This window comes from Peromyscus leucopus, chromosome 5 (genome assembly GCF_004664715.2).
Source record: "Peromyscus leucopus breed LL Stock chromosome 5, UCI_PerLeu_2.1, whole genome shotgun sequence".
NCBI classification, from domain to species: Eukaryota; Metazoa; Chordata; class Mammalia; order Rodentia; family Cricetidae; genus Peromyscus; species Peromyscus leucopus.
In genome coordinates this window covers 23,994,206-24,021,052 of record NC_051067.1, presented here as the reverse complement: position 1 = coordinate 24,021,052, position 26,847 = coordinate 23,994,206, and the positions used below count along the sequence as shown (strand labels likewise).

Genomic DNA, 26,847 nt, shown 5'->3' with positions numbered 1-26,847 from the left:
TCTCTTTACTCTCATTCTTTGGCTTTGATTGTTTTAGACACCTCATCTCAGGAGAATTATGAGGCATTTGTTTTCATTTTGTTTTGTTTTCTGTGACTGGCTGTTTTTACTTAGCACAAAGTCCTCAAATCTTACCCAGAATAATGCACATTGAAATATTCTACTCATTTTTGTGGCTGCAGTATTTCACTGTATATGTTGATAATTCATCATTTATTTCTTTACTGAAAGATGTATAGAGGGTTTTCACATCTTCATCTGAATAGTGCTCTAATGATTTCAATTCTTTTTGGATTTATATCCATAAGAGAGATTGGGGGGCTCTATGACAGGAGCATCAGTATAAAAACCAGCCCAGGCCACTACAGTTGAAAAAGGATCCTGCTGTGGGATGCCTTTCTGTAAGCTGTGAATATATTTTTCTCTCATTGGTTGACAAATAAAGTTGTTTGTCCAATGGTGAGGCAGAATAAGGTTAGGCAGTACATTCAAGCTGAGGACAGAGATGAGGAAGAGTGGAGTCAGGCAGAAGCTATGAATCACCACCAGGAGAAGCAAGATGTGAGAGAACAGGTAATGTCATAAAGCCACATGAAAAAACATAGATTAATAGAAATGAGTTGAATAATAGAAAAGAGCTAGTTAATAATGAGCTGAACCATAGCCCATACAGTTTGTAATTAATATATGCCTCTGTGTGTTTACTTGGGACTAAGTGGCCTCAGAACCAGGCGGGACACGGGAAAATTTCCAGCAACAGGATCCAGGGATAACTACACAGTAGTTAGCTGATCTGACGATATTGGACAAAATACATTAGGGAACATGTGGCCTCTTTATTATGTAACGTTAGAGCAACTGCATACTCAACAGCAAAGGAGGTAAATGGACTTGCATTTTATACCATGCACAAATGTCCATGAAAAATGGACATTTTTACAACCAAATCTATAAAAATAGAAAGAAACCAAAGGGGTAACTTCACAAAATTGATCATAGCAATAAATTCATGGGTTTGAATTGATGTCAGAAGCCAATTAGACATTTCATATGGCTTTGAAAGGAACTTTGGAGCAGGTTGTCCGACTGACAAGTATCTTCAAGGCATGGGAAATAATCATCAGACAATACTTTTTCCTAGCATTTTTTTCTTTCTTGTATTTATTGATTTTATGGTGTTTTTACATACATATGTACATGCACACGTGCGCGTGTGTGTGTGTGTGTGCGCGCACACACACACACACACACACACACACACACTTTGCTTGCTTAAATGACAACCTGGTAAAAAACAGAACATCTGAATTCTCATGACTAAGGCTGGATGATTATTCTCTTGGTGATGTCTGAGCACATGGGAAGTAGGAAGAGAAAGAAAACTGGAAGGGGAAATAGAATAATAGTCAGTGTCATTCCCAGGAAATTTCCTAGAATTTCTATGTGTGTCAGAGATTACTCTTGGCTTCTGTTAGCCCATTATCTGGAGAAACAAGAACAATGATCCACAGGAAAATCAGGCCTTTTCTCCAAAAGTCATCACAGTTTTTGCTGTTTTGCATGACAAGAATTGTGCATAACTAGGGGAATTTCTATCTGAATAGTTAAATGGTTCTAATTGCTTATCCCTCCCTTCATTTCTTTCTTCCTTCCTTTTTCTCTTCCTTCCTCCTTCCTTCTTCCTTCCTTCCTTCACACCTCAACTGCAGGACCAGAAACTGAAGAACCCAGAAGTGGAAGCGCCTTACCTGAGGCAATACAAGTACAAAATCAAGGCAGAGATGACAAATAGCAGAGTATAAAGTGCCACCGTGATCATGACACCGAGGATGGCTGGGTGCTGGGTTCTCACAAACATCCAGTAGAGTTTAGCTGCATCTGCGATGGCAGTGTCCCCATTATGTGCAAGGCGCTGAGAAAAGGAAGCATAGATTGAAATAAGGACGGAGACATCACCACGTCAGATGAATTTGAAGACATGAAACTCTACAGTACCATAATTTGTTTCTAAATTAAATCTTGTAAGGACTGGAAATTGAACAAAGGACAGAGCAAAGAGGCTGGGTTTTGCCTGCTTGGTTTAGCAGATTTTTCTCTTCTAAGGCTTGAATGTGCATGCACTTGACGTGGAATTCATGAAGCAAATGGCATGTTTTATTTATGTGTTATTAACTCTTGAATTTAATGAGCACAAGATATAAAGAAATTAAATGTGATGGTGAAAAGATTCCTTTATTTCTGAAGCAGATTTGATAGGAATTTAATTTGTGCTATGCATGAAAGGGATGGCTTATTTCAGAAACTTATAAAAAAGTTATCAGGCTATTTAAAGTGAGCTTGAAAACTAAAGTTTACATTAGGTTAATTTAAAAACACACCCTGATTTGAGAGGAGGAAACACATATTCTATATCGGCTTTTTAATAAATGCAAAGTAATGAGGTCTTTAAAGACAAATCTGTATTGCAAAGAACCTGTGATGTCATTCAGTGACGTCATTGACCTCTGAATTGCACAGAGCATGAACGTTTCTTGGCTTTGATTCCCATGATATCCAGTGGAAGTGATGAGCACTCTAAAGTAGGGATCTTCTCTTCAAATTGAGAGAGAGAGAGAACCATTTCTTCAGTGTTTGAACTGGCAGTTACATAAATATAGTTTTAAAAGGCACTTTGAAATGTAGCTAATCCAAATCACACGTGTGAGGAGGGGACAGAAGAGTAGACAGGTTAATTTGTATTTTGTCTGCACCAAAATATCTTTTGGTGGTTGGGCAATGACTAGAACTCAGAAATCCCAACTACCTGCTTCTTTACCACAGCAGAGCTCCTAGTTTAGACTCTCTGTTAATGATTCTCCCTGGTAAAGGGTGGCCTCACTGTAGCAATCAGAGCAGCAGATGGGTGAGGACTGCCAAGCACAATTCCTTCTCCACTTCTCTGTCTACTTGCTTAATGACAAAGAAATAGATAAAAGGATTCATTGATGAAACAACAATAAAACATGATCTATATCTGAATCCAGTAACATAATCTAAAGAGTAGGTGCCAATCACCATTTGACTCTCGTCTATTGAATGCCTACTAGTTGTTCTTCTGCTTAAATTAGAGAAAATAAAGTTAAACGAAGACATTAGCCTCTAAGGCCTCTCTTTCAAGTGTATGGGAACAATAGTAAGCATGATGTAATGCCAAATAGCACAAGCAAGCTTGTGTTGCAGGTCTGTATCCCAGCTAATTAGGAGGCTGAGGCATGGCAAGTTCAAAGCCTGACTACATTACAAAGTAAGATCAAGGTCAATTTGGACCACTTCATAAGACCCCCATCTCAAAAATAAAAAGGCACAAGGTGGCTAGGAGGTAGCTGAGCAATGGGGCACTTGCCCTAGCTTACTCCAGACACTGCTCAATCCTCAGCACTGCAGAGAAAATAGAAATTCAGAAAAGTTTAAATAATAGACAATGAGAAAATATATACATACACACACACACACACACACACACATATATATATATATATATATATATATATATATATATATAGAGAGAGAGAGAGAGAGAGAGAGAGTTTTTTAAAGAAGCATCAGAGTTACAATACCCTGCTGTCACTGTTACAGAATACTCCTGACACATACTTGTAAGGCAGGAAGTCTTATTCTGGCTCATGATTTCAGGACTTGGAGCCATAGTCATCAGACTCTGAGGTGAGGGAGAATATTATGACAAGTGAAAACCTGAGCAAACTTGTGGACCTTATGGCAGGAAGGAGAAAGTTAGAAGGAGTCAGAGTCCCAGCTACCCCTTTCAAAGGTGTACTCCCAAATAACCTGATTTCCTCCCTCTGGCCCCATTACCTCCTGAGAGCACCTCAAACTTGAAAAACATGCTTCCAACATATGGGCCTATAGAGAACACTCAAGATCTGAAATGTAACAGGGGAGTCAAGTATGTTTTTTAATATCATTGTCAGAGGTGCCCCTGAAGGAGTACCTGAGCAGAGACCTAAATGATGTGAAAGAAAAAGCCACTGACCTATAATGACATCCTTCACTCAGCATGGGTGCTATGTCTGTGTGGGTGCATTGGAATTCCTATACAATTGTGCATTCTTGTCTGAAATAGCAGCCTCTTACTCTGTGTGTTGTGCACACAGCATAGTATCATCACCTCATTATACCTCTTGCATCACTATTTGTAAAATATGTGAATTCTTCCAGCCTTATTCCAACTTAGTCTCTCATTTCTTTCACCTAACAATACTGTGAGATGAATGAGGTAGGTACTACTATTGGTGTGTATTACCACTTTTACACAGTGCTCATGTGTAAATTGAGGCCTGAAGTGCTTAACTAGGTCATTTGGTGTCTTATAGATCATAAATAGCAGATTGGGAAACATAGAACTGCTCCCTATGACTTCAACTCTGTGATTTTTCTCTACCACTCCATATATTTCTAAGGGAGCATTGTAATTTGATTAGGTTTGTGTTGGAAAAATAATCCCCAGTGAAAGTGTTGAAATGTAGGGTCTACTGGGGAGTTCTTACATCATGAGGAAAAGCAGCAAAAGTAGATGAAAAGTAGTGAAAGCTGAAAAAATGCTAGTTGGAAAGTTGATTTGTGGAGACTGAATAAACATAAACGTTTTTCTTTGCAACTGGAAAAAAATAGTCACTAGATTCATCCCCTAGTATTCATCTCAGCTTCTTCAGGGTAAGGCCATTCCTAGACGGTCACACTAGAGGCTGTTTTCCTAGAGATTTCATTAGAGGCATCACAGCCAATTACGTATACTCGCTTCATCAGCTGCCACGTATACAGCGGGCTGGTTGGCTTTTCATCTGCCTAAGGGTCCTGACTGGAATAAGGAAGGCCATTCCCCATGAGCTACAGACAGTCTTTCTAAGAAGGTCTCCGAAGATTACCAAGGACAGCTGCTTCTCATCCTCAACTGACTTCCCCTGGGGCATTGCAGGAAGCTCAGCATGAGGACCATGCCTGCTGGGTATGCCAATCAGACCTCTGGGAGGAATTGTGAGATACCTCAGAATATGGTCTTCCCGTAATGCAGATGGTGTCTTTACATCTCCTGCTCAACCAGGCTTGACAGTACAGTCTCTTCCTTGCCTGCTTGAGAACTCATAAGCAAGAATGTGAATAGAATCCAGCTGGATCTAACTCAATCCACTCAGAATCACAAAGAGGATAGCCGCCATGGTGAAAGAAACTGGGGATGAGGGAGAAAGCACGCTACTGCCTCCAGTAGTTCCCTCTTTCACCATGCCATCAAGGCGGCTAATGGTCCCAAGCTTTCAGAAAGCAATCACATCTGGCATGTGAAAACAGAAGACTGTATGTCAGCTACACGTGGTTCTAGTCCACAACAGCAAGATGTCCTGAACTCACTCATGGACTAATGTGCAGTTCGGGGTTCATTTTAATAATGTTAAATGATTGACATGACAATTTTCCACAATTGCAGTCGTCCACTCTAAGCTTTATTAGCAGAGGTCATTTAAGTATTCAAGATTCTCATATAAAATATACCATCGGACTCAGAGCCCCAAGGATCCCAGTTCGGTCAAGAGGAGCCTGGCAACCCTTGGGGAGTGAAGGCTCAGCCTACCAAACAGCATTGGTAGGGAAGGCTGCCCTGACAACATGTCTAGTGTCATCTTGCTTAGGCAGTGGTCCAGGGAAATAGCACCACTAACATCACCCAAGACCATAAGGAATACAGAATCCTTGGCCCTTCCTGATGAGCCATAGTGAACATTGAAGTGAGAACTCTGGGGGGCCACGAATACTCAAGCTTGAGCAGCCATGCTGTAGCATAGGATAGCCTAGAAGTAGAAAAGGGAGATCAGGCTGTGCTGCCTGCTCTGACATCCAAGGTGTACAGTGTCCTCAAAAGTGCATCAGAGACTGTGCTTTGGACTTAAGTTTTAATAGTATGTGGTTGAGAGAAGTAATGTCAGATGTAATTAACATTATAGTCCATCAACACACTAAGATCTGCTTAGTATAGTGATATAGACTAAGCCCATCCATACCAACTATGTACACATGGCATGTGGAGCATCAATGCACAACTTCATGTAATCTTATGAGTATTTGATCACATCAAATTAATTTAGAATAGCCATTTGCTCTCTGTTTAATGTTTTATATTATCACCAGGTCTAGACATAAAAAGTTTAATTTAGATTTCCCCCCTTTTTCACTTTAAAATTCCTTAAAGTTTATATCCACCAAATTAAAGTGTGTTCTGGTTTGAATTATCACATTTTGAGACACCATCTTCCATTGTGCTTTGATAATCTAATATAAAACTTTAGAAAAGTTAAATGAAACTTTGATAAAGATGCTAGATTTTATCTTTGGTTGGAGTCACAGATAATGGACAGAAAAGTAAATGGTGCTCCACCCATACCTATCGATGAAGGAACTGCAGGGCAGAGTCCATAAGCTTGGACTTACCAAGACCTGGACTAGGTTCTGATCCAAAACAAAGATAAAGAATTACCTACTTCAGACACTGGTGATATAATTCAGGAGTGGAGTGCTTGCTTACCATGTGCATAGCCTTGGGTTTGATTCTCAGTGCTGGAAAATCATTGAGTAGCACAGGTCAGGAAATTGTATACTTTACAAACTCAAAGCAGCCAGAGATTTGGATGTGTCAATTAAATTTACAATAATAACCATATCAGTTTTGTATCAAATTATAGTCATATCCATCAGCAAATTAAATAGCTTGTTGAGATTGAATAATTATCACTAGAAAGTGCACATTTTTAATTCCATAGAACAATATATGGACTCATAGTGTTATGAAGAGATTTTGATACAATGAGAGAAACACCAGCTTCAGAATTCAGAAATCTGAGTCCTAGTTGGAACTACAACACGAGCTGCGTGTATTACCTTTGAGAAGCACTAGAATTCTCTGTAACTATTTTTTTCCAACTGAAAAATGGAGAAACGGCTTACCCCACTACCTCAGTTCATACATAGATAGGAAAGAAATTGCACAACAATGATTAAAAGCACAGAATCACTTCCTAGCACCGGAATCATGTCCTTCTATGCAGCAGTGTGTGCTTCTGCCCATCACTGGGAATCATTCACAACGCTAAGGCTGTATATTTAAGGTGAAATGTGCTTGTCACTCTGTAATCATCACAAAAGTTGGAAGAAATGCCTGAGGGGTGACATTTGAAAAGTTATGACTTCAAAATATTCCAGCAGCTCTTATCTCTCGCCTTTATATTTATTACATAAAGCTATCCCAGTGGAAAGCAGGTGGGCAGCCCGTCACACTGAATGAACTACTGTAAAAGTTCTTTTCAGAGAAATTTGTCTGTGAAAATCTTTAGTTTTTTTTTTTTTAAACAAAAGCTACAAAAGTTTTTATTTTTATGTTAAAAAAAACTTTGGAAATAATTTAAAAATATGACAGCTAGTTTGCATATCTATATATTCTAGATAACCCCCTACTTACTTTTAAAGTATTTTCAATAGTTAAAATTACATTTGAATCACTTCTATGAGACTATCCATGTCTTTTTTTCTTATACAGTTCGGGATGAATACTGAATGACATCATTACTGAAATATCCCATGTCAACTGAGTCGTGCACTGTGCTGAACTGCATGCCATGGATTCATATCTTGGTTATTTTACTTGACTTACCCCCAGGAAAGTATCCACTATAAACACCGCCAATGGGTCTAGAACTGTCCATAGTCCCATCGTGATGATTAGCTTTGACAAGGCATCTGGGCGGTAGGAAAACAGGAGCTGACAGCCCCATCTGATCAGAAGCAAGGGGAATGTTATTGTGTTCAGAGCCAAAGGCCCCAACGCAATCACAGCCAGCTCTTCTCCAATGGTAAGTGAAGAAGTCGGGTAGCAGAGCTCAACAGTGTAGGAATAAAACTGGAATCTGTTGGGAGGTAAAGCACAGGAACCCAGCAAGAATTAGGCAAAGGTCAGTATGCAAAGCAATCGACAGATCTATGTTCTTGTTTTCTTTATTAAAAATACAAAATACTTGACCAAAAATGGCACCTGAAATTGAGTGTTAGAAGTCTTCAACCTTTCTTGACTACAGTTCACAGTCAAGGAAATGCAACTTATCTTGTTCATTATTCTTATAAAAAAATTAGTGGATCGAGCATATCATTTGAGCCACTCAGTAGAGCCATCTATAAATCACGAACTTCTCTGCTACACAGGACATATTAGTGGTCAATTTTAAATGCAAAATATACTAGTGAACTTTCTAATGAGTCAATGTCTTATAAAAATAAGAGATAAGCATAAATCTAATGATACTTCAGAATTTTGGCTGAAGGTTATTGATTTTGCTTATGACTTTTCTGGCGTGACTCCAAAACCCAACTTCCAACATGAAAAGCACAGTCATCACTAGCAACTGAAATTTCATAGCAAGGGACTAATGGCACAAGCCGAAGCCCTGTGGGTTAAATCCAGTTCAAACCAGTAACAGGGGTCACCTGCAGTGTGGCTTTGTTATCACCTTTCCCTACAACTTGAGAATGGTGTTCATTCGAAGATCTCTGTCCAATTCAGCCTGTATAAAACTGTGTCAGAGCTCACCCTTTGGTGAATCATGAGGACTCCATTAGAGAGAAGTCTTCATTTCATATGTTCCTTGACTACTTCTCCAAAGGAGGTTCGTTCTTGTGTTGTCATGGATATGAAATAGAACGATGTGGATTTCTTAGTATAGGATTTGACACAGTGAGGGTAAAATAAGCTCTCATTATCGGTGTTGTTATTGCTATAGCTCACAGCTGAGATGTGGCCTGGAGCTACTGTGTGAATCAGGACTGTAAATCTAGACAATAGGGCCCTCAAATGTTATACAGGTCCAAGTCCCCTGTTTAAGAAATTGACCAAAATGAGCTGTCAAAAATTTTTGCTGTCATGTTGGATTAATAACTAACAAAGATAAGGCTTCCTCTTCTAATGAAGAGTAAAATTATTACTAGTAAAAGATAATTAACTCAGGCTAGAACATTTGTATTTTCTACTTTGGGAACTAAGGAAATATATATGATAGATAGGTAGATAGATAGATAGATAGATAGATAGATAGATAGATAGATAGATAGACAGACACACAGAGTGAAAATACCAGTGCAAGAATTCCTCTGTGAAAATGTAGTTATTTGACACATATAAATTTTCATATCGACAGACACACAGAGTGAAAATACCAATGCAAGAATTCCTCTGTGAAAATGTAGTTATTTGACACATATAAATTTTCATATCTACAACATATCCAAATCTTAGCTACCTCATTTCAAAAGAGAATTAAAAACTCTGTGTGCATATATACACATATGTATTTCTCTGCACAAAGTCTTAAAATTCTTCATCATCATCTTAATAGAAACTATGTACATGTGTCTGTTTCTATCTGTACCATCTACACTTTTGAGAAAATGACTTTTACTTGTGTTGTTATCTCTCTGTCTATCTAGAGTGTCTATGGAATCATGTTTACAGGCAGACAACCTTTAAAATATAATTTTTCCCCCACAGGATAATGGCCCAGAAACTGCCTGGGCTTGAGTTTGGTAATTGTTTGAATTCAATCATTTTGTAGGAGAAGCAAGCTTTCCTTTTCTGAGTATGGTAATAAATCAGACTAACATTACTTCTGAAATACCTTCAGCCTTTGTCACTCTTATAAAATGAAAATAGAACAAAAACATCATTGCCAAATTTCTTCTTGAGTCCTGCTCAGATATCAGTACATATTTGAATGTGCTGAATTTTAAACAAATATTGATGCACAAGTTAAGTATTTGTATGGATGGAGCCAACCACAGCTTGAGACTGTAACTATAATAAAAGCCCCTGATCTCAGGTAAAGACTTCTTTTGTCTCTTCAAATCAGGCCTCCATTTGAGGTCTTCCAATAAGTGAACCGGGAAAGATGTTTTGTGCTTTGGTTTGCCTGAGCAAGATGAAAATGCATCCCCTTGACGTGCAGGGGAAAGCACTCACTTTGTAACTGGAGTTGAAAGGGCCCATAGGAAAAGCCACTGGCCCAGGTAATGTAGGTAGAGCCTCAGGAACCAGAGAGAAGCCGTCAGCAGAAGGAGGTACCAGAAGCCCTGGCTCTGCCATTGGGCTAGTTCAAGTTCTGCAGACAAGGACACGGATGCAAAGTGGAGGTGCTTGGGTAACTCTCCGGCTCCACAGCCATCTGCAGCGGAGGAGCAGCTGCGAACGGAGAAATCACAGGTAAACTTGGATCTACCACATGCTCTAAAGGGAAGTGCTCTGGTAGTGAAGAGAATTGAATGAAATTATTCCTAGACCTTTGGAACCAAGCACATTTATGTTACTTTTTGTTGCAATGGATGATTGAAGACAACATGGGCAAATGTGAGCTCGGGTAATATAAATGAAAATCATGTGACACGAATCCATCCTCCTCACAAGGCCTATTAAAAGCAACAATAGCAACAAAACAATGGAAAATCCCAAGCATTGGTATTAGAACTCTCAGGTCCTAACTGGAACATAAAAACAGTAAACTACCATGGAAAATAGCATGGTGCATATAAACATCAAATTTAAAAAAAAAAAAAACAACGTAACTACCATATGGCCCACTAATCCTAATTATGAATCCACACCCAGAGGAATTGAAAGCAGAGCAGAGAAGTGATATCCATATCCCTGTTCGTGGCAGAAGCATCTTCAGCATCTAAGACATGAGGGCAACACAGACGCCCACCGATGAATGAATGAACGGAACAGTCCTGATAACATGCAATAAAGTATTGACTAGCATAAAATAAATATGGAATTCTGACACATGCTACCATGTGAATGAGCCTTTAACGTGGCAGTTAAAGTGAACTAATCCACTCACAAAGGGACAGAAACTACAGGATTTGCTATATGACCTTTCTCTTGCAGTTAAAGTCAGAGGAAGGAAATGTTGAACGGAGTTCAGAAGGACAATCCTTTCTTGCTGTGGAATGAGTCACGGTTCAGGCTCTGCAAGATGAAACATTCCTGAGATCAGATGTCCAGCAATGTAAATATACACATCACTGACCTACGTGCTTATGTCATGAAACATGGCAAGGAGCTATTACAAATAGTAAATTTAATTTTTCTGGAAAAAAATGTGTAAATCTAAAGTATATTCCCTCTTATCTCACCTGCTCACAATAGCACGTTCTTAAGTCAGTGTTTCAATTGGAACCAGTGAGATGGCTCCGTGGTTAAGGGAGTTTGTTAGCAAGCACGACAGCCTGAGTTTGGTCTCCGGGATCCACATGAAAGAAGAAAAGAATCCATTCCAAAAGTTGTCCTTTGACCACCAGTGTATACACATGTATACACACACACACACACACACACACACACACACACACACACACCACTCCCACCACCACCACCAACAACAACAAATCAAATGTGAAAAAAATAGGTTTATCTGTGGTTAAAAATAAACTATTTCAAATGGTTAAAAATGAACAATTTGAAACTGAAGGGAGTTGCTCATCTAGCACTAAGATACTCAAATAATTCAAAATTATGGATTTTTAATAGAAAAGTGTGGAACCCATGGATGCATTGAAAAAGACTTTACTTAATAAACCTTACTGCTGGCTGAAGACTGTCGGATACAATGACAAGTATGCCGTGGGAAGAGAAGATGAGCCAAGGAAACATGAGTCTGACAAGCGAGTATCAACAAGGAAGGACATGACTGTGGCCTCCTGGTCTTCACAGGCTAGCAGGACACTAAGGCCGAAACTGACAGTTCCCTGAGCATTCTGACATGGAGAAGTGGACCATCGCTCACTAGTGTGCTGAGCATGCCCTTCAATCACACAAATGAATAACAGTGAAATAAGAAACAGCATGTGTGCATGTGCACACACACACACACACACACACACACACAAAACATGAATTGAGAGTTTAAGCTCAGAGGTGGGTGCTGTGATTCATCACAAACTCCATCCGCGCATGTGCACACCTCTGCACTCCAGCCCAGTGTTCTGTGGCTAGGGTGAAAGGCAAGGACAGCCTCACCTTGTTCCTTACAACTTTAACAATTTGGATGAGAGTTGCCAGCAACTTTGTGTCTGCACGCCATGCATTATGCCTGGTTAACTTCAGAACGCTTGAATCTAATGAGTATTTTGAAATTCCAAATATTGATTTATGATTTAAGTACCATAAACTGTACATATTTTATATGAATAGCTCAGAGGGTTTGACAAATCTAAGCCCCTATGTACCCACCCTACAAGACAAAGCATTTTTATATCGCATTAAAAAAAAATGTTCTTGGATATTTTGCAGTCTAAGTCCCTGCAAAACACACACACACACACACACACACACACACACACACACACACACACACACACACCACACACACACACACACACCCTGCAAGGGACCTTGGTTACAGACAGAGATGCTGTCAGGGTTGATGTCTCTTAGGAGAGAACCCCAGAAGAGCCTTTCCATCATGGGAAATGAAACCCAGACTTCTCCACCACTCAAGCAAAAATATCCTGCACATGATCTCTTCCGCTCATTACTCCATCACTGTTTCACCTCTTCAAAGGAAGGAGAAATCAGATGCAGGCTTCATAGTGTGCTGTTTGCAGAAAGCTAGAAAGCCTCAAATGGTGCAAAACCAAGAAGAGGGGAGCTTATTTGGTGAGTCGAAATTCCCATTGTTCTTTTCACATCCATTGACATAAATGACGAAGCAGTTGAGTCCTTATGCACGGAAACTGCCCCAAAACCACACTCCCAGTTAGTTCCACAAAGGAAGTATTCCTGCTCACACCTAGAAACAAAGATTTGCTTGTCAGACATTTGATTTAGAAAGAAAAAAAATTAACACCAAGGTTACATTAGATGTCATTCAAAATACTCAATCGTTTGTTTTGAATTAATACAAATCTATATTTGTCTTCATTCATTTAATGGTGGTAACCATGCATGTGGATTCAAAGAATTTAGGAAAAAGTTAATCATCTGGTGCTTAAAATTTTATAAGCCTTGAAATTCGGTACAAGCAAAAGAATTGATGGTGCTAGGTGATTCTCAATAAAATAAGGAATTACATTTTATTAGTTAAAGAGGTTAGTGAGGCATAGTTTTATAACTGATGTCCCTACTACAACATACAGCAACTCTTGCCTTATAATCAGTTAGAGATTATAATCTCAATGCAGATTTATATAGAATTACACCCACAACTGTCTCTATACATAACATTCAAAATGCATTTCATTTAACAGATCCCAGCTTCCATGTTTTACAACTGCCTTGCTAGAGCTCATTTGTTGGGCTCGTGAACATGCAATGCATGTCACAAGATGCCCTGCCCTTGTGGAATATTCCCATCCTCATTTCCACTATTCTGCCTTTCTCCTGCAATCTTTCTTGGTTATGTACGAAGTGTGACCATCAAATGGATAATAAATGGCATCTACCATTGGGGTGTGTAATCTGTAGAGTGGGAATTGATTTGTTGGTTATGAAGGAAGCCCCAGAGTACACAGATCACTGGAAAATCACATTGAGGCCAGCAGCCCCTCCTCGATTCCTGCAGACAGCATTTCCACTGCTCAGGGGTGAGCTGCCAGAGGGTGGGGGGGAATAGGGAGGCCATCCAGTCTTCAGCTATTAAATGAAACCTATTTCTCTGAACTTCAGCCACATTTCATATGACACCCATATATCCCCCTTGCATGCCCAATCTTTACAGAGACCTGAAATCAAACAAGATTTCTACAATCCATCAGTGTAATAATAATATCACAGAAAAGACCAAAATTGCTTTGGAGAAGAAAAAGCACAACATGCATTCTTAAACTCTCTTCTGTAGTGAACACAAACCCTAAGGAAGCTGCATACGGTAACGACTCATTAGCTGGCTGTGATAACCCTTATTTTAAAATCAGCACCAATAGATGGCACTAAAATTTCCATAGTCCTTCCAGACAGAACCAAATATAATCCACATGTAACGTTTTAAAAATGATCGCAGATAAATGTTTATTTTATTGGGTCATTTTTTTAAAATTTCACTGCATTCTATTCATCAGGAGGTTGTTTTATATTTGTGTGTGTATGATGTCTCTGTGCGTTTGTGAGTGAGTGAAGGGACTGTGGGGTCACAGGACAATCTTGGGTCAGATCTCACCTCCCACCTTGCTCAGAACAGGCTCTCCTGTTCTTCGTCACTGTGCCCACCAGTCTAGCTGGCCTATGAACTTTCCAGGTTCTCCTGTTTCATCCCCCATCTTACCATAGGCATGATGAGATTACTGATACATACAACTGAAGCCGGCTCTACCTGCTTCTGGGGACCCAACTCAGCTCCTCACACTCAGGAGGCAAATTCTTTACCCACTGAGCTATATCTCTGTAGCTTCACTGTCATGTTTTGTTTTGTTTTTAAATACAAATGTGCACAATGATTCTGAGGCTTTCTGGGACACATTATTCAGTACTTCAAGGAGCAATTAAAATGAAGATATAAAAATGTTAAATTAAAATAAATAAACTAATGACATAAAGGAATATGCAGAGGTCACATCCACGTCTCTCCAGTGGTTGCAGAATCAGAACTAAAACCCGAGTCTATTCCATGATTTGCTCAAGGAAACCTGGCTAGTAGCCAAGAATGTTCTCTTTGTGCTCCTGTCTTTGCATCATGTCTTTTCTACATCACCTTTTGAATGAGTTTATCACAAAACTTCAAAATGAAGAAATACCAGGAGGCTGACAGCCCCTTGCCCTGAAACCTGAAAGGGGCTTTGCTTCCTTTGTAGAATTCTGGTTACTCCCAGATCAATACTGAATGTGTCTGACATGCCAGGCCCTGTGATTGTGTTATTGGAAGAAGAGTACCTCTGAAAATATCACCCACCTTAAAGCCTGGAATCTGTGATTATGTAAAATTATATGGCAGTGGCGAATTAATCAGCAGAAGAAATTTTGGTTTTAGCTTAAAATAAGATTACTCTAAATTATTTGAGATGAGCCCAATGTAATTACAGGGTCTTCAAAGATTGAAAGATGACAGAGAAGGAGACAGAGGGAGAAACAGAAGGACAGCCTGGAAGAGGGCAGTGTAGAAACCTTGGCCTGAATTTGTAGCCTATGAAGACATAAATGACTGAGGAATGAGGACCAGTTGTAGAGCTGGAAAGATCAAGGAAACATTGTTCCTTGGTGCCTCTAAAAAACCAGTCCTCGTCATGACTCCATTTCCACCAGCAGCCTAATTGAGACCTCTGACTTCTGGAAGTGTAAAGTCAGAACTCTTCATTGCCCTAAGTTACAGGTGTACATTATTTGTCCCTGAAGCAACAAGGAATATGAGGGTAGACTAAGAGGAATAAGGGTGAGGGGCCATCTACCCATAAAACTTTTGGTTTATTGACAGACACAGACAAGTAAGTGCAAAGCACAACCTCATGGGGCTGAGACCCAGTGCATCAGTACTTTAATGATGTATGAAGTGCTGTGAGGAACAGGGCAAATTCCTATCTTAAACTAGGCCAGAGGGAACTTCTCCTCTAAGTTCTCCAAAATGAAGAGAAATTTTGAAAGTGGAAATGGAGGCTGAGGAAGAAGCAGGCACAGCACATCTCGTCCCTTCCACAGTTCTCAGATTAAAGTCTAATTTCTTTAACTGAAAATACATTTAATTTTAATGGGTTATTTGTGTGTTGTGTGTGTATGTATCTGTGTGTGTGTGTGTGCATGGGTGCGCATGTGTGCGTGCCACAGCATGTGAGTGGGGCGCCTACAACAACTTTACGAAATGGATTCTCTCTTCCCAACTTTACGTGAATTCTGGGAATTGAACTCAGGTTGCCAGGCTTTCATGGAAAGTGCCTTTGCCCACTAAGCCATCTTATTGGCCTATCATCATCTTATTTTTGGATACGAGAACCTGTCACTGAATTTGGAGCACATCCATTTGTCTAGGCTGGATGGCCAGTGAGCCTGTGGAATCCGACTGTGTTTGCAGTTCCTGGATCTGGAATTATAGGAACCTTTCACGTCTGTTTTACCTCTCACTCTGTGGGTGGTTGAGAGCCAGATCCTTGTGCTGACACAGCAAACATGTTACACTTTGAGTCATCTCCCTAGTCTGAAGAAAATACTTTTCCAATATTGCATTTGATGAGGGGTGAGAGGTACAGTTGTCTGTGGATATAGAGAAAAATATTTAGCATAGAGTTAGAAATTATATTTGTTTAGGAAAATGGCATTAGTAGGTTCTGCTCCAGGGCCTATGACCCATGACTGGAGAGTCATGGGTAGCTGAGTAGGCTTACAGTACCAGACATGACTTTTTATGGAGCAGGTAGTAAGTCCAATTAGACAGCTGTCGGTTATCCCCAGGATGAAAGTGTACTATTGCACCACTGGGGATACCTTGCCACATCTGTCGTTGTTGTGGTTCATGGGCTTTACATCTGGGTGGGACTACCAATTGCTCCTCTCTCTTGGCAGCTTATGGAGCACCTTCTAATACTATGAGTGCTAGACTCCAGGGATGAAGCTTCAAGATCGCTTCCAGTCTGAATCCTCCAAGGTTGGTTTCCAAAGAGTATGGTGCCTTTGGGTTTGGGGTCTTACCAACATGCTCTGGGAGGCAACCAAGGAAATAACATTAGTCTATTTGTGGGGACAGTTTCTTGGGCTCCCCTGACCAAGAACTGGACTGGAGGGGTCCTATGCCTCGTACTGGAGTTTCTGTTATATTAGATGGTCTGTAACTCCTGGGAGAAAACATTGATTAGTACTCAGTGTGATATGATGTGTGTGTGTGTGTGTGTGTGTGTGTGTGTGTGTGTGTGTGTGTGTACTTAGAAATGAATATACTTACATATATGCATATACTTACATATATATACTTATACACGAATATACTTATTTATCCATATATATGATTATAAAATAATGTTTCCCCATGGACTTTTCAAGCATATTTAATGTTATTTATCTCTCTCCCACCCTCTTTCTGTATTAGTCTTCTTCCTCCTTCTCAGTTAGTGCCCCCCTATTTTTCCCCTTTCACCTCCATAGCACCTGTATTGTACTAGGCTCCCTCTCTGGGGCTATTTTTTTCTCCACCCCCAACTGTGGTCCCTTTCTACTTTACTGATGCCACTCCTTACCAAGGAAACTTCCAAATGGAGACTGTCACACAGATGCACAATTGGTCAAAGTGACTGTGGGGTGTTTAGTCTCAATCTGTAGGTCTTTAACACAATCCTTATACCTACGGCTGAGGAAACATCACAGAATAATCTGCTGAGAGATTATCCCAGCCAGAGTACCAGGACACCAGCTACAAAACATTATCTTCTGGACATGACAAGGATGCTGCACCCATGAAATCTCAACACTGTGGTTGTATGAACAAGACCTGCATAATGACACCACCAGCTTACATGCCAACATGGATGGGTAAATTTCACAAGGCTGCACCCCTTGATGAAAAGCTATAGGTAGTTAACTGTTACTCAAAGAGGAAGACTCTATGTGCTTGAACCAAGTACAAGGCTCCAATCCCAAGGTGTCATCCCTAAACACCTGTACACATAAGCAATGCTAAATGGACTCAGTAGCTTATAACACATACATATATATGTATACATGTATAATGGACCAATAATTACATCACATTGAGCAATAATTATCCTCCCAAGAGTCACAGAGTGTTTGAGAGAAACCTCAGTAACAGGTCTGAGAAAATAACAGTCGAGTCAGGAGAGTTCCAGGAAACCCCCAAACAAGATAGACTAATGCTGTTGACCTTGGCAGCCTCCAGAACTTGAAGGCAAGACCCTATTGCTGAGGACACCACATATTTTGCACACAGGACTTGGAGGAATCAAATTGGAGTTGACCTGGAGTCATCCTCCCTCAGGACTAGCTTTCACAGTGACGGAAGGTGCTATGCGTACCACTGAGAGAAAGGAGGGGTTGGTGCAAATAAGGAAGACGTCATGAGTTAATTGCTAAAATGAAAAAAAAAGAGGTCATGGTTTTGAGAAGGGGTTGAAGAGGTGACCCAGAAGGAGTTGGAATGGAGAAAAGAGGGTGAGAAATCATGTGAATACAACATTCATGTATGAAATTCTCAAAAAATTAAAACCTTTTTAAAACTTGCAATTATCCTGAACATGTGCCAACATTTTCCATGCCACTAGTCCCTAAGCAGTGTGGCTGATAACCACTGACATAGATTTACACAGTACCAGGTGTACTGTAAGCATGTCAAGGGAGTGAGGATGTGGGTAGGTTCTACACACTCAGCAGGATGTGGTCTCCTAGGGACCTGAGTACTTGAGGGCTTTAGTGTCTGTGGGAGGTTTGGATCCCAGCTCCCTTGAATGTCCAAGAGCATTTACTCTGTCACAGCTCTGGAGTTTTAAAGCCTGACATGAAAGTGCAAGCAAGGCCATGTGCCTTCCGAAGATTCTAGGCCACCCTCCCCACGGCCATCTCCTGAGCACAGCTTCAAAATCAAATGGCTTTCCAGGCGTTTTCAGTCCACAGAAAGCTCTGCCTCTATGAACTAGCATATCTTTTAGTATATCCTTTGCAATATTCAAATAGTCTAGCCCCTCTCCTCATCTTTGCCTAGTGCCTAAGACATTTGAAAACTACCCTGAGAATTTTCTAAAGGTCAGTTAGGGAAAGCCTAGTGAAACCATGCAGTGTGTCATTAACCATTTTGACTTGTTGGCATTCCCTGCACCAGTTCATGGTGATCACATGGTAAGAGAATGTGTGAAAATATGTGAAGATAAGATGGGTCATCTTTGGAAAAAGGAGGTATTTGTCAAAAATTAATTATAAAATTTCAATTATGTACTAAGTGTTGTGTTAATGCTAATATACTAATTACCTATGACTTCAGCATTATTTTTAAGCTATTCTAATGTTTGTATCCCCTCTGCTTTATCTTTCTTATTTTAAGCATTTGTATGAAATATTTATGTTTTATGCAAAGATATCTATCTATACATATACATTTGCCTAAATATTCTGGGATAAAATCCTTACCTATTCTCTCCACTTTCAGAAAACTGATGAAAGGAACACTTTCCTGTTTATTGCAATGTGAACATTTTTAAACTGGAACGTTCTCCTTAAAATTGTGCCTCCTTGGCCAATTTGGATATTATGCATTTAATATAACACATTGCACTTTTAACAGGTTTAATTCAATTTACAACAAATGCTTCTAATTAAGTTAAAAGATCTTTGAAAATTGCTAAATCTTAGGGGTAATATTGCCACCACTGACATTGAAATAATTGATCTTTCCCACTGAGGCACAAAAGTATGAATGTTCTAATGAGAAAACAGGAATTGAAGTCTATCGAAGGAGTCCGAGGAGACTTCCAAACTCTTTAGGCTGTTATTTCCAATGACAGTTTCTGAATGTGAGTGGGAAGCTTTGGAGACGGACAGGGACAACGGCAGGAAAAGAAAATTGAGATCCTACTTCAAAACAAAGGCACTTACAACCAAGGTGACTAAAAACTGTTTGGTATCTCTGCAAATAATCTATCTTTTGTTTGATACACCGCTATTCTGATTTAGAAATGCTAATTCTGGCATCTACAAATAACATCTTCTTTAACACTCTGTGACAATATTTATACAATATCAGGACTCACCTATTTCTCCATGAATTTCCCCAGAGATAGAGATGGGTAGGTCCAGTACTTCATGACATCTAAGATGTCTGGGAACTATGGTAAGTGGTCTCCTAATTCAACAGTGACACCTGAGCTGGAGGCTGAGAGCTGTGGGTTTTGCAGTTACTACTGAAACTGACCTCCTGATCCTCAGAAGTCACTTAGCTTTATGCAGTCTGTGAGTAGAAAGGGGCACATTTACCTTCCTGCTCTTTCCCCAGCCTAATTAGTTACAGTGTTTACAAAGTACTTCATAAGAGAAACTGACTAAATACTTCATGCATAATGGAAGTTTATTAATAATTTGAGCAATAATATAAAAGCCTTTAGCTCTGAAAACAATTATGTTGATGAGCAGCGTGATAATGCATTAGCAAAGCAGTATAGGAAAAACAAAACAGAGCAAAGCTCCCATACTCAGACACAGAGCACTTCCCAGGATGTGCAAGACTCCTAAGCTAAGGATGAAGGAGACAGAGCCCCTTTAGGCTAAGAGCTGAGGACCCACTCTGAGCCCCGGATCTTCTCATTTCCAGTTTTGAACTGTTTTGTGAGCTTTCTAGTCTGTGAACCCCAGATGCTTCCCAAAATAGGCAATTACATGGCTCATCTCTTGAAGTTACGAGGACCAAGGAGGAGAACCAGTTAGGGTGTTAGAAAGGGATGCGCCATTTTGGAAGAAGGATCACTCCTGATGTAAACACAGGGGAGCACTGATGAGATGGGGAAAATAATTCCAAACCCCAGAATCAGATCTGAGTTCTCTGTCTAGGCATCTTGGGTGTGGCAGAAATGCTCAGACACTTACATTGACAAGGAATCCGCAGAATGTTGTGTTCTTCTCTTGTGTATGTTTCCTAGAAACAAAATCTGGGTCATGTGTACTAGATGAACAAGTATTTACATTTACAGAAATGCAAAGATGGCCCAAACCACAGGAAATACTAGATATATTGAAAATGGGGGAAGGGACAGGATCAAATATACCCACAGTGTGCATACGAGTTTAAATAAAGAGTGGAAAACTATTTTCACGTGTGTGTATGTACACCTGTGTGCACACAGGCATGGATACTGAACATAGAAGACAACTTATGGGAGTCAGATCTCTCTTCCTACCATGTAGGGCCTGTGGATAAAACTCAGATCCTCAGGCTTGGACACACATGCCTACTGATCCCTGTCACCAGGCTTCAAGCATGCAGAGTATACTTATTGTAACAGTCAAATTATTAGGATCAAATTTAATTATCTAGCAAAATATAGGCACATGTCAAATACTCTGCATCTCACTTCCTTCCAGTTCAACAGAGATGTCTAACACGGATATAGCTCCTGTTAGATGAAAAAGCTCAGCTAGAACAAATCTTAACTCAATGTTGAAAAGAAGTCTGTGATAGGGTCTCCTCATTTTGTCAATGTCTGTGTCAATGACTCAGAGATCTGCTCAGAAAGGCAGAGTTCAAATCAATGAACCCAGATAATGTGAACTAAAAACGCATCAGGAATGAGCATTACTTACTTATAGAAAGAATGCATGCCCCTGTATTTGATAACTAAACACAGCCCTAGTTAAAAAAATCTCTACTATCATTTTAAACTATAAATTTTCATACCAGATGCCATTTTTGCCAGCTTCAACTCCATCATAGACTAGTTCTGTTTACCTTAGTAATATGTTCAACATCTGAAAAAGGCCTGTAAAACAAGTACTTATTTCAGTGGACAATGGAGAAATTAAAAACAAGTTACCTGTAAAGCTATTAATAGTGATTATCTTGTGCTAACTGTTCAACTAATACTAGCCAACAGAATTATTTTAGCATCTTTTTGTGAATAATAACAATGGTGGTGGTTTATCATCTAATAATAGTGCAAATAACTTGAATTGTACTCTTGTCTCTCCTTATAGAGAAGTGTCTTTTTTATCAAAATAAGATCTAAATCCTTCCTATTATGTCAAGACAAATTTTAACAACTATTAATTTGTATTTCCTTTAAAAATTCCTGAATACAGACCTAAACTAGAGGATAATATACCTTCATAATTCAGTGCAACAAACACAGAATATAAAATATTAATTCTTTTTCTTTCCAATATAATCCTGAGTTGTTTTATTTAGTCACCTATTATAAAAAGTAATTTGTGTTGATGGCTCTGAGGAAATCTAGAAATTAAAGAGCTAATTAAATTTGTTCTGAGTAATTTTTGAGTCTATGTGTCAATAAATACATACAGGGGCACACAATCAAACAGCCACGTTCTTCGGGTTGTGTCAGGCCACTGACTTCCGGGACTCGAATCAACCCTTTGGCCACGGTCAACTGGCCTAACCTTTAACCCACAGTTCCACAGGAAGCACGGCCCCTGCATCTGCTGGACCTGAGGTAGAATGTCAGAAATGATGAGAAAGATGGTAAAGCAAGGTGATGAGAAATCCCTCTCCTGAACATCTTCCCCCTGAGGATTCTGGGGAGCTTTTACTTTCCTCAGCCTCCCCCCAATATATATATACACATATACATATACATATATATATATATATACATATACATATATATATATATCTCCCCTCAAAACATTCACATACAAATAAGTTTGCATCTTCAAAGTGTTGCATTTTTACAAACAACTTTCTTAAATACTTTTATGAAAAGTTTATAGGACTGGAGGTGTAGTTCAGTGGCCAGGAATGTACCATGTGTACTCTGGTTTCAATCTCCAACACTGAAAGGCAGAAATTTTAAAATGGCAACTGTGGAAGTACTGCAAGAGTAATTTTGGCCCAGAAGCCTGATGTGGCTGTGGCTCAGAGCTCAATGCCCTGAATCTGGAGCCCTTAGAGGGAGATTGCTTCTCTTCTAGAAACAGGGCCTCCCAGAATTATACAGATTTGGGGTTGTATAATTACAAATCTAGTTTTTGGGTGAGGAAACCCATTTGGGTCACTAGGAGACCGTGTACTAGGGATGCCCATCTCTCCTCCTCCTCCTGTGATTGCTCCCTCAGGTGCTCCCCATCGTTCCAGGGCCACATTTCAAGCTGGTACCTCGGCTGCCTTACTAAGAGGTTCTTTCCTCAGTGTCTTGGAGCAGAAGCTTCACAGGGTGGGAAATGTGTGGGTCTCCTGCCTACAGCTGTGTCTCCTTTCTGGCACAATGAGCCCCTTCTTCTCTCTGAGGCCATGCTTCACGGCTGGTGAGTTCATGTATCAAACACTACAGCTTTCCAGATAATGATCCTGACCATGGCCATGCCATGTGGCATTAAATGCGCAGCTGTATCTGGAATATGTGTTGCGCCCAGTCAAGCTGAACTGCTGCTCCTTCCAAGGGCTAGGGGCTCCAGTGCAGTGAAGCAAGGCTCTGACTGGTCTTGAGGTGTGATGCTTAATCTGGGGCAGTAGTTATCTCAATGGGTGGTGGCTAAGACATTTGGCAGCGGTAGATAAGGTAGATGGTAATGAATGGCGGCCCATAGAGTTAAGCCTGGGTAGAAGGCCCACCTGTGCCCATGTAGCTATTTGATCTGTGGATCCAGCGAGCTAGCACTAATGATATAGAGTAGCTTCTGTTAAATAATAATTTTGTCGACTTGGTTTTTTAGTGCCTCTCTCAGGATGGTTGCCTTTTACCACTTTTTTTTTTTTTTTCAGACAACATAGTTCCCTTTTATCTGTGATCTTCCATTTTACCGTTTCATTTATCCACAATCTGACATGGTAAAATGAATGAATGGATGGATGAATGAATGAATAAATAAATAAATAAACAAACAAATGGGAAATTCCAGAAGTAAACCATTCATAAGTTTTAAATTGTGTATCATGATGAATAGCATGAAGGAATCTTTCACAGTGCTGCTCCCGGGGGTGACAATCATGCCTGCATCCAGTGTGTCCACACACTGTAAGCTGCTTCCGGTTAGTCATTCAGGAGTTGTCTCAGTTACCAGAACTTAACATTGTTATGGTGGTTTTGTTCAGATAACCCTTGTTTTACTGGATAATGGCACAAAAGGACAACAGCGGCCATATTGTCTGATTTTATGGCAGTATCCTGTTATTCTTCTATTTTATGATCATTATTGTGATTTCTGAGGTTTCAAGGATCCACCAAGAGTCTTGGAACATTTCTCGAATGATAAAGAGGCTGTTGTACAAACATGTTTATGCTTTAAATCCCCAAAAGAAACCTACATTTTAGATTCCCAAATTCCTTATACTGCATCTCTTCCCTTTCAGGTTCTGATGAAGGCAGCCAGGCTGTTTGTATGTTGCATGAGCCTCTGTGAAATGTTTACTGGCCACCTTTCATTTTCACTTGAAATGCAATGCCTAGCTGTACCCAGGGAAAGTCTAGCTAGTGGGGTGCTTCCTGCTGGGCACCAGCCTTCTGGGCTTCTGCCATTTCCTCTTCCATCAGCTGGTCAGAATAGCCCTCCTCCCTGGTGCTGACACAAATATAAGCCTAGGGAGAAATGCAGGGCCACTCATGCTAAATGGCAGGGGTTCTTATTTATCTGTCCATGAAACTGAAGACCATCTAAAAAAGGATATGGTTTCCCAGTATTTTACCCTGGGTACATGCACATGTTCAGCCCATCAGATTATATGTATATAATTAGAATATAATAATAATAAAAATAATAAAATCAGATTATATTTATACAATCTGATGAGCTGGACATCTGTACTGTTTGCTTGTCAAACATATTTTGCTTTGTTTTTGTAAAACTTTATGTGAAATAAGATGATTTCAGGAAACAAAGTACTATGAGAAATATCTGAGATATTAATAAGATAAGGAAGTAGTTACAGGCTGTTATGGGAGCATGGGAGGCTTCTCAGACAGGGCAGCCTGATGAGATCCAGCTCCATTTGCATGTAAAATAAAGAGAATAGAGAAAGAGTCAGCCATGGTCTTCAGCTGTGTACCCACAGAGGTGCTCATCATGATACAATGAAGAGTCACAAGCCCACGGTCACATAGACAGTCCTGGGTAAACTCATTGGGTCAAAAATATAATGCATAAAGATATAAATGTGGGAAATGGACTTGGAGAGACGAGTAACAAGAGTGGGAGGGAAATACGGGAAGGTAGGAGTAACATTAATGAGAGTATACCAGACACACACACATACACACATGAAATTGTCTAAAGAACAAAAAAAAAAAATAGAATGTGCAAAAGGCATTTTTCAGCAGGGCGTGGCAGAGATGCCTATAATCTCAGCGTTCAAGATGGCAGAGGTGAAAGAATAATTGAAATACTGGTTTGTTTAAATGTTAGGGTTGGTGTTGTGTGGTTTGTAGAGATGGCAAGATGATTATTAAGTAGACAGTGCACATATCATAAGCAGTAAGTATTATTTAGATAGGTGGCTGGGAGATTTCCCAGCAAAGTCATCTTCTCAACAAAGCTGAGCTAGGTTTGTATATGCACACATGCTGCTTATATGTATATGCATATGCACGTCTGTATGTGCTCATAAACAAGTCACAGCACCGCAGCTGGCTGGAGGTGATTATGGACAGTGCACATGCAAATGTACTTAGGATCACAGTAAAAATCTGTTGTTATATTGAATGCTCATTTCCTGTTCTGCTCCTTAAAACGTTAGTGACCACAATCAACACAATAAAAGCAATACAAAAGAAAAATCGCATACACAATCATTCAGTGGGTATCTTAGAAGCACAATGTATTAAGTGGAAACTAGAGTATAGAGTATGAAAAAGTGGATGCCTTATAAATGACGCCAGAACGAAAACATACCGTGCTAAATGAGAAAATGAAAAATTTCTGAATTAAGGTTTCCACATGACAGGACACTGAAATAATCCTCATACAAAATAAGCCACAATCAAACACCCTTATGATTAAAATTCACCCTGGATGTTTGAACCCAAAGGTCTTACAAAACCAAAAGAGCAGCATTTCATTTCACTAATTGTGGGGGATACTAGAAGAATAGGACCTGAGATATCTAAATCTCATCTTTTAGAATCTTTGAGTACATCTAGAATCAATCCTTACTTAAGTCCAATTTATATAGTCATCTATCATGTTTTAAAGATTTGCTGTATTTTTAATTGTGTGTGTGTGTGTGTGTGTGTGTGTGCGCGTGTGCGTGCACACGCAGTTTTATGCTTGAGAGTACAAGTACTTACAGAGGCCAGAAAATGTTGGCCCTGAAACTGAAGAGGTTATGAGCCACCCAATATGGGTATTTGGGAATGTAACTCTGGTCATCTTCAAAAGTAGTGTATGCTCTTAACTGTTGCACCATCTCTCCAGCCCTTGATCACATTATTTTTAAATAGTTCATTGTCAAGATGAGTGGGGTTCCATATACCTGTAATGCCAGCACTTGAGAAGTGGAAGCAAGAGGATCAGAATTCCAAGGTCACTCTCAGCTACACAGATGGTTCAGGACCTGCTTGGTATTCTATTTCAAAAAAAGAGGTTCTGGAGAGATGGTGAAAGTGTTACCATGGAAACCTAGTGAGCTCAGATCCCCAGGACCCATGGAAAAGTTAGACACAGTATTGTGCATGTGAGTAATTCCAGAGCTCCTACAGGGAGACAGGAGGTAGAGAAAGGGGAATCTCCAGAAGCTCATGGACCAGTTCAACCTGGTCTATGCAGTTGTGAACAAGAGACCCTGTCTCAAACAAGGTAGAAGGTAAGTAAGCGAACACGGTTGTCCTCTGACCTCTACATGTGCACTACGGCCTGTACACACCCACAGTCATGAATACACACATGAGAAAAAATAACTAAATAATTTATTTCAATAACTATAACAACAATAAAGAAGTAACTAAAACAGTTCATATTTTAGAACCATAACAGTTCATATTTTAGGCACTAGCAAAGCCTATAAAACATACAACTCTTTTTAATCCCTTCAGAATTGTTGTCACGGTGTTTTCATTTATTTTTCAGAAAGAATCAGAGAACAAGAAAGGGCAGATTGCCAAGTTTGAGACTAGGGATGTCCTTGAAGACAGCCTAAACCAAAATAAACACAAAAACAAACATGTCTACAATTAAAAGACAGTAACAGTGCA

General features: G+C 39.8%; 1 protein-coding gene across 1 annotated transcript in view; it reads right to left on the bottom strand.

The window, feature by feature from the left end:
- Ofcc1 (orofacial cleft 1 candidate 1) overlaps nucleotides 1-26,847 on the bottom strand; it is a 292,427-nt gene that overhangs the window by 82,313 nt on the left and 183,267 nt on the right. The window contains exons 15-17 of the mRNA XM_028855629.2: nucleotides 10,046-10,264; nucleotides 7,694-7,946; nucleotides 1,749-1,912 (exon numbers count right to left, since the gene is read on the bottom strand). Coding sequence (XP_028711462.2) covers nucleotides 1,749-1,912; nucleotides 7,694-7,946; nucleotides 10,046-10,264 — 636 coding nt within the window. The remainder of the gene's footprint in view (nucleotides 1-1,748; nucleotides 1,913-7,693; nucleotides 7,947-10,045; nucleotides 10,265-26,847) is intronic.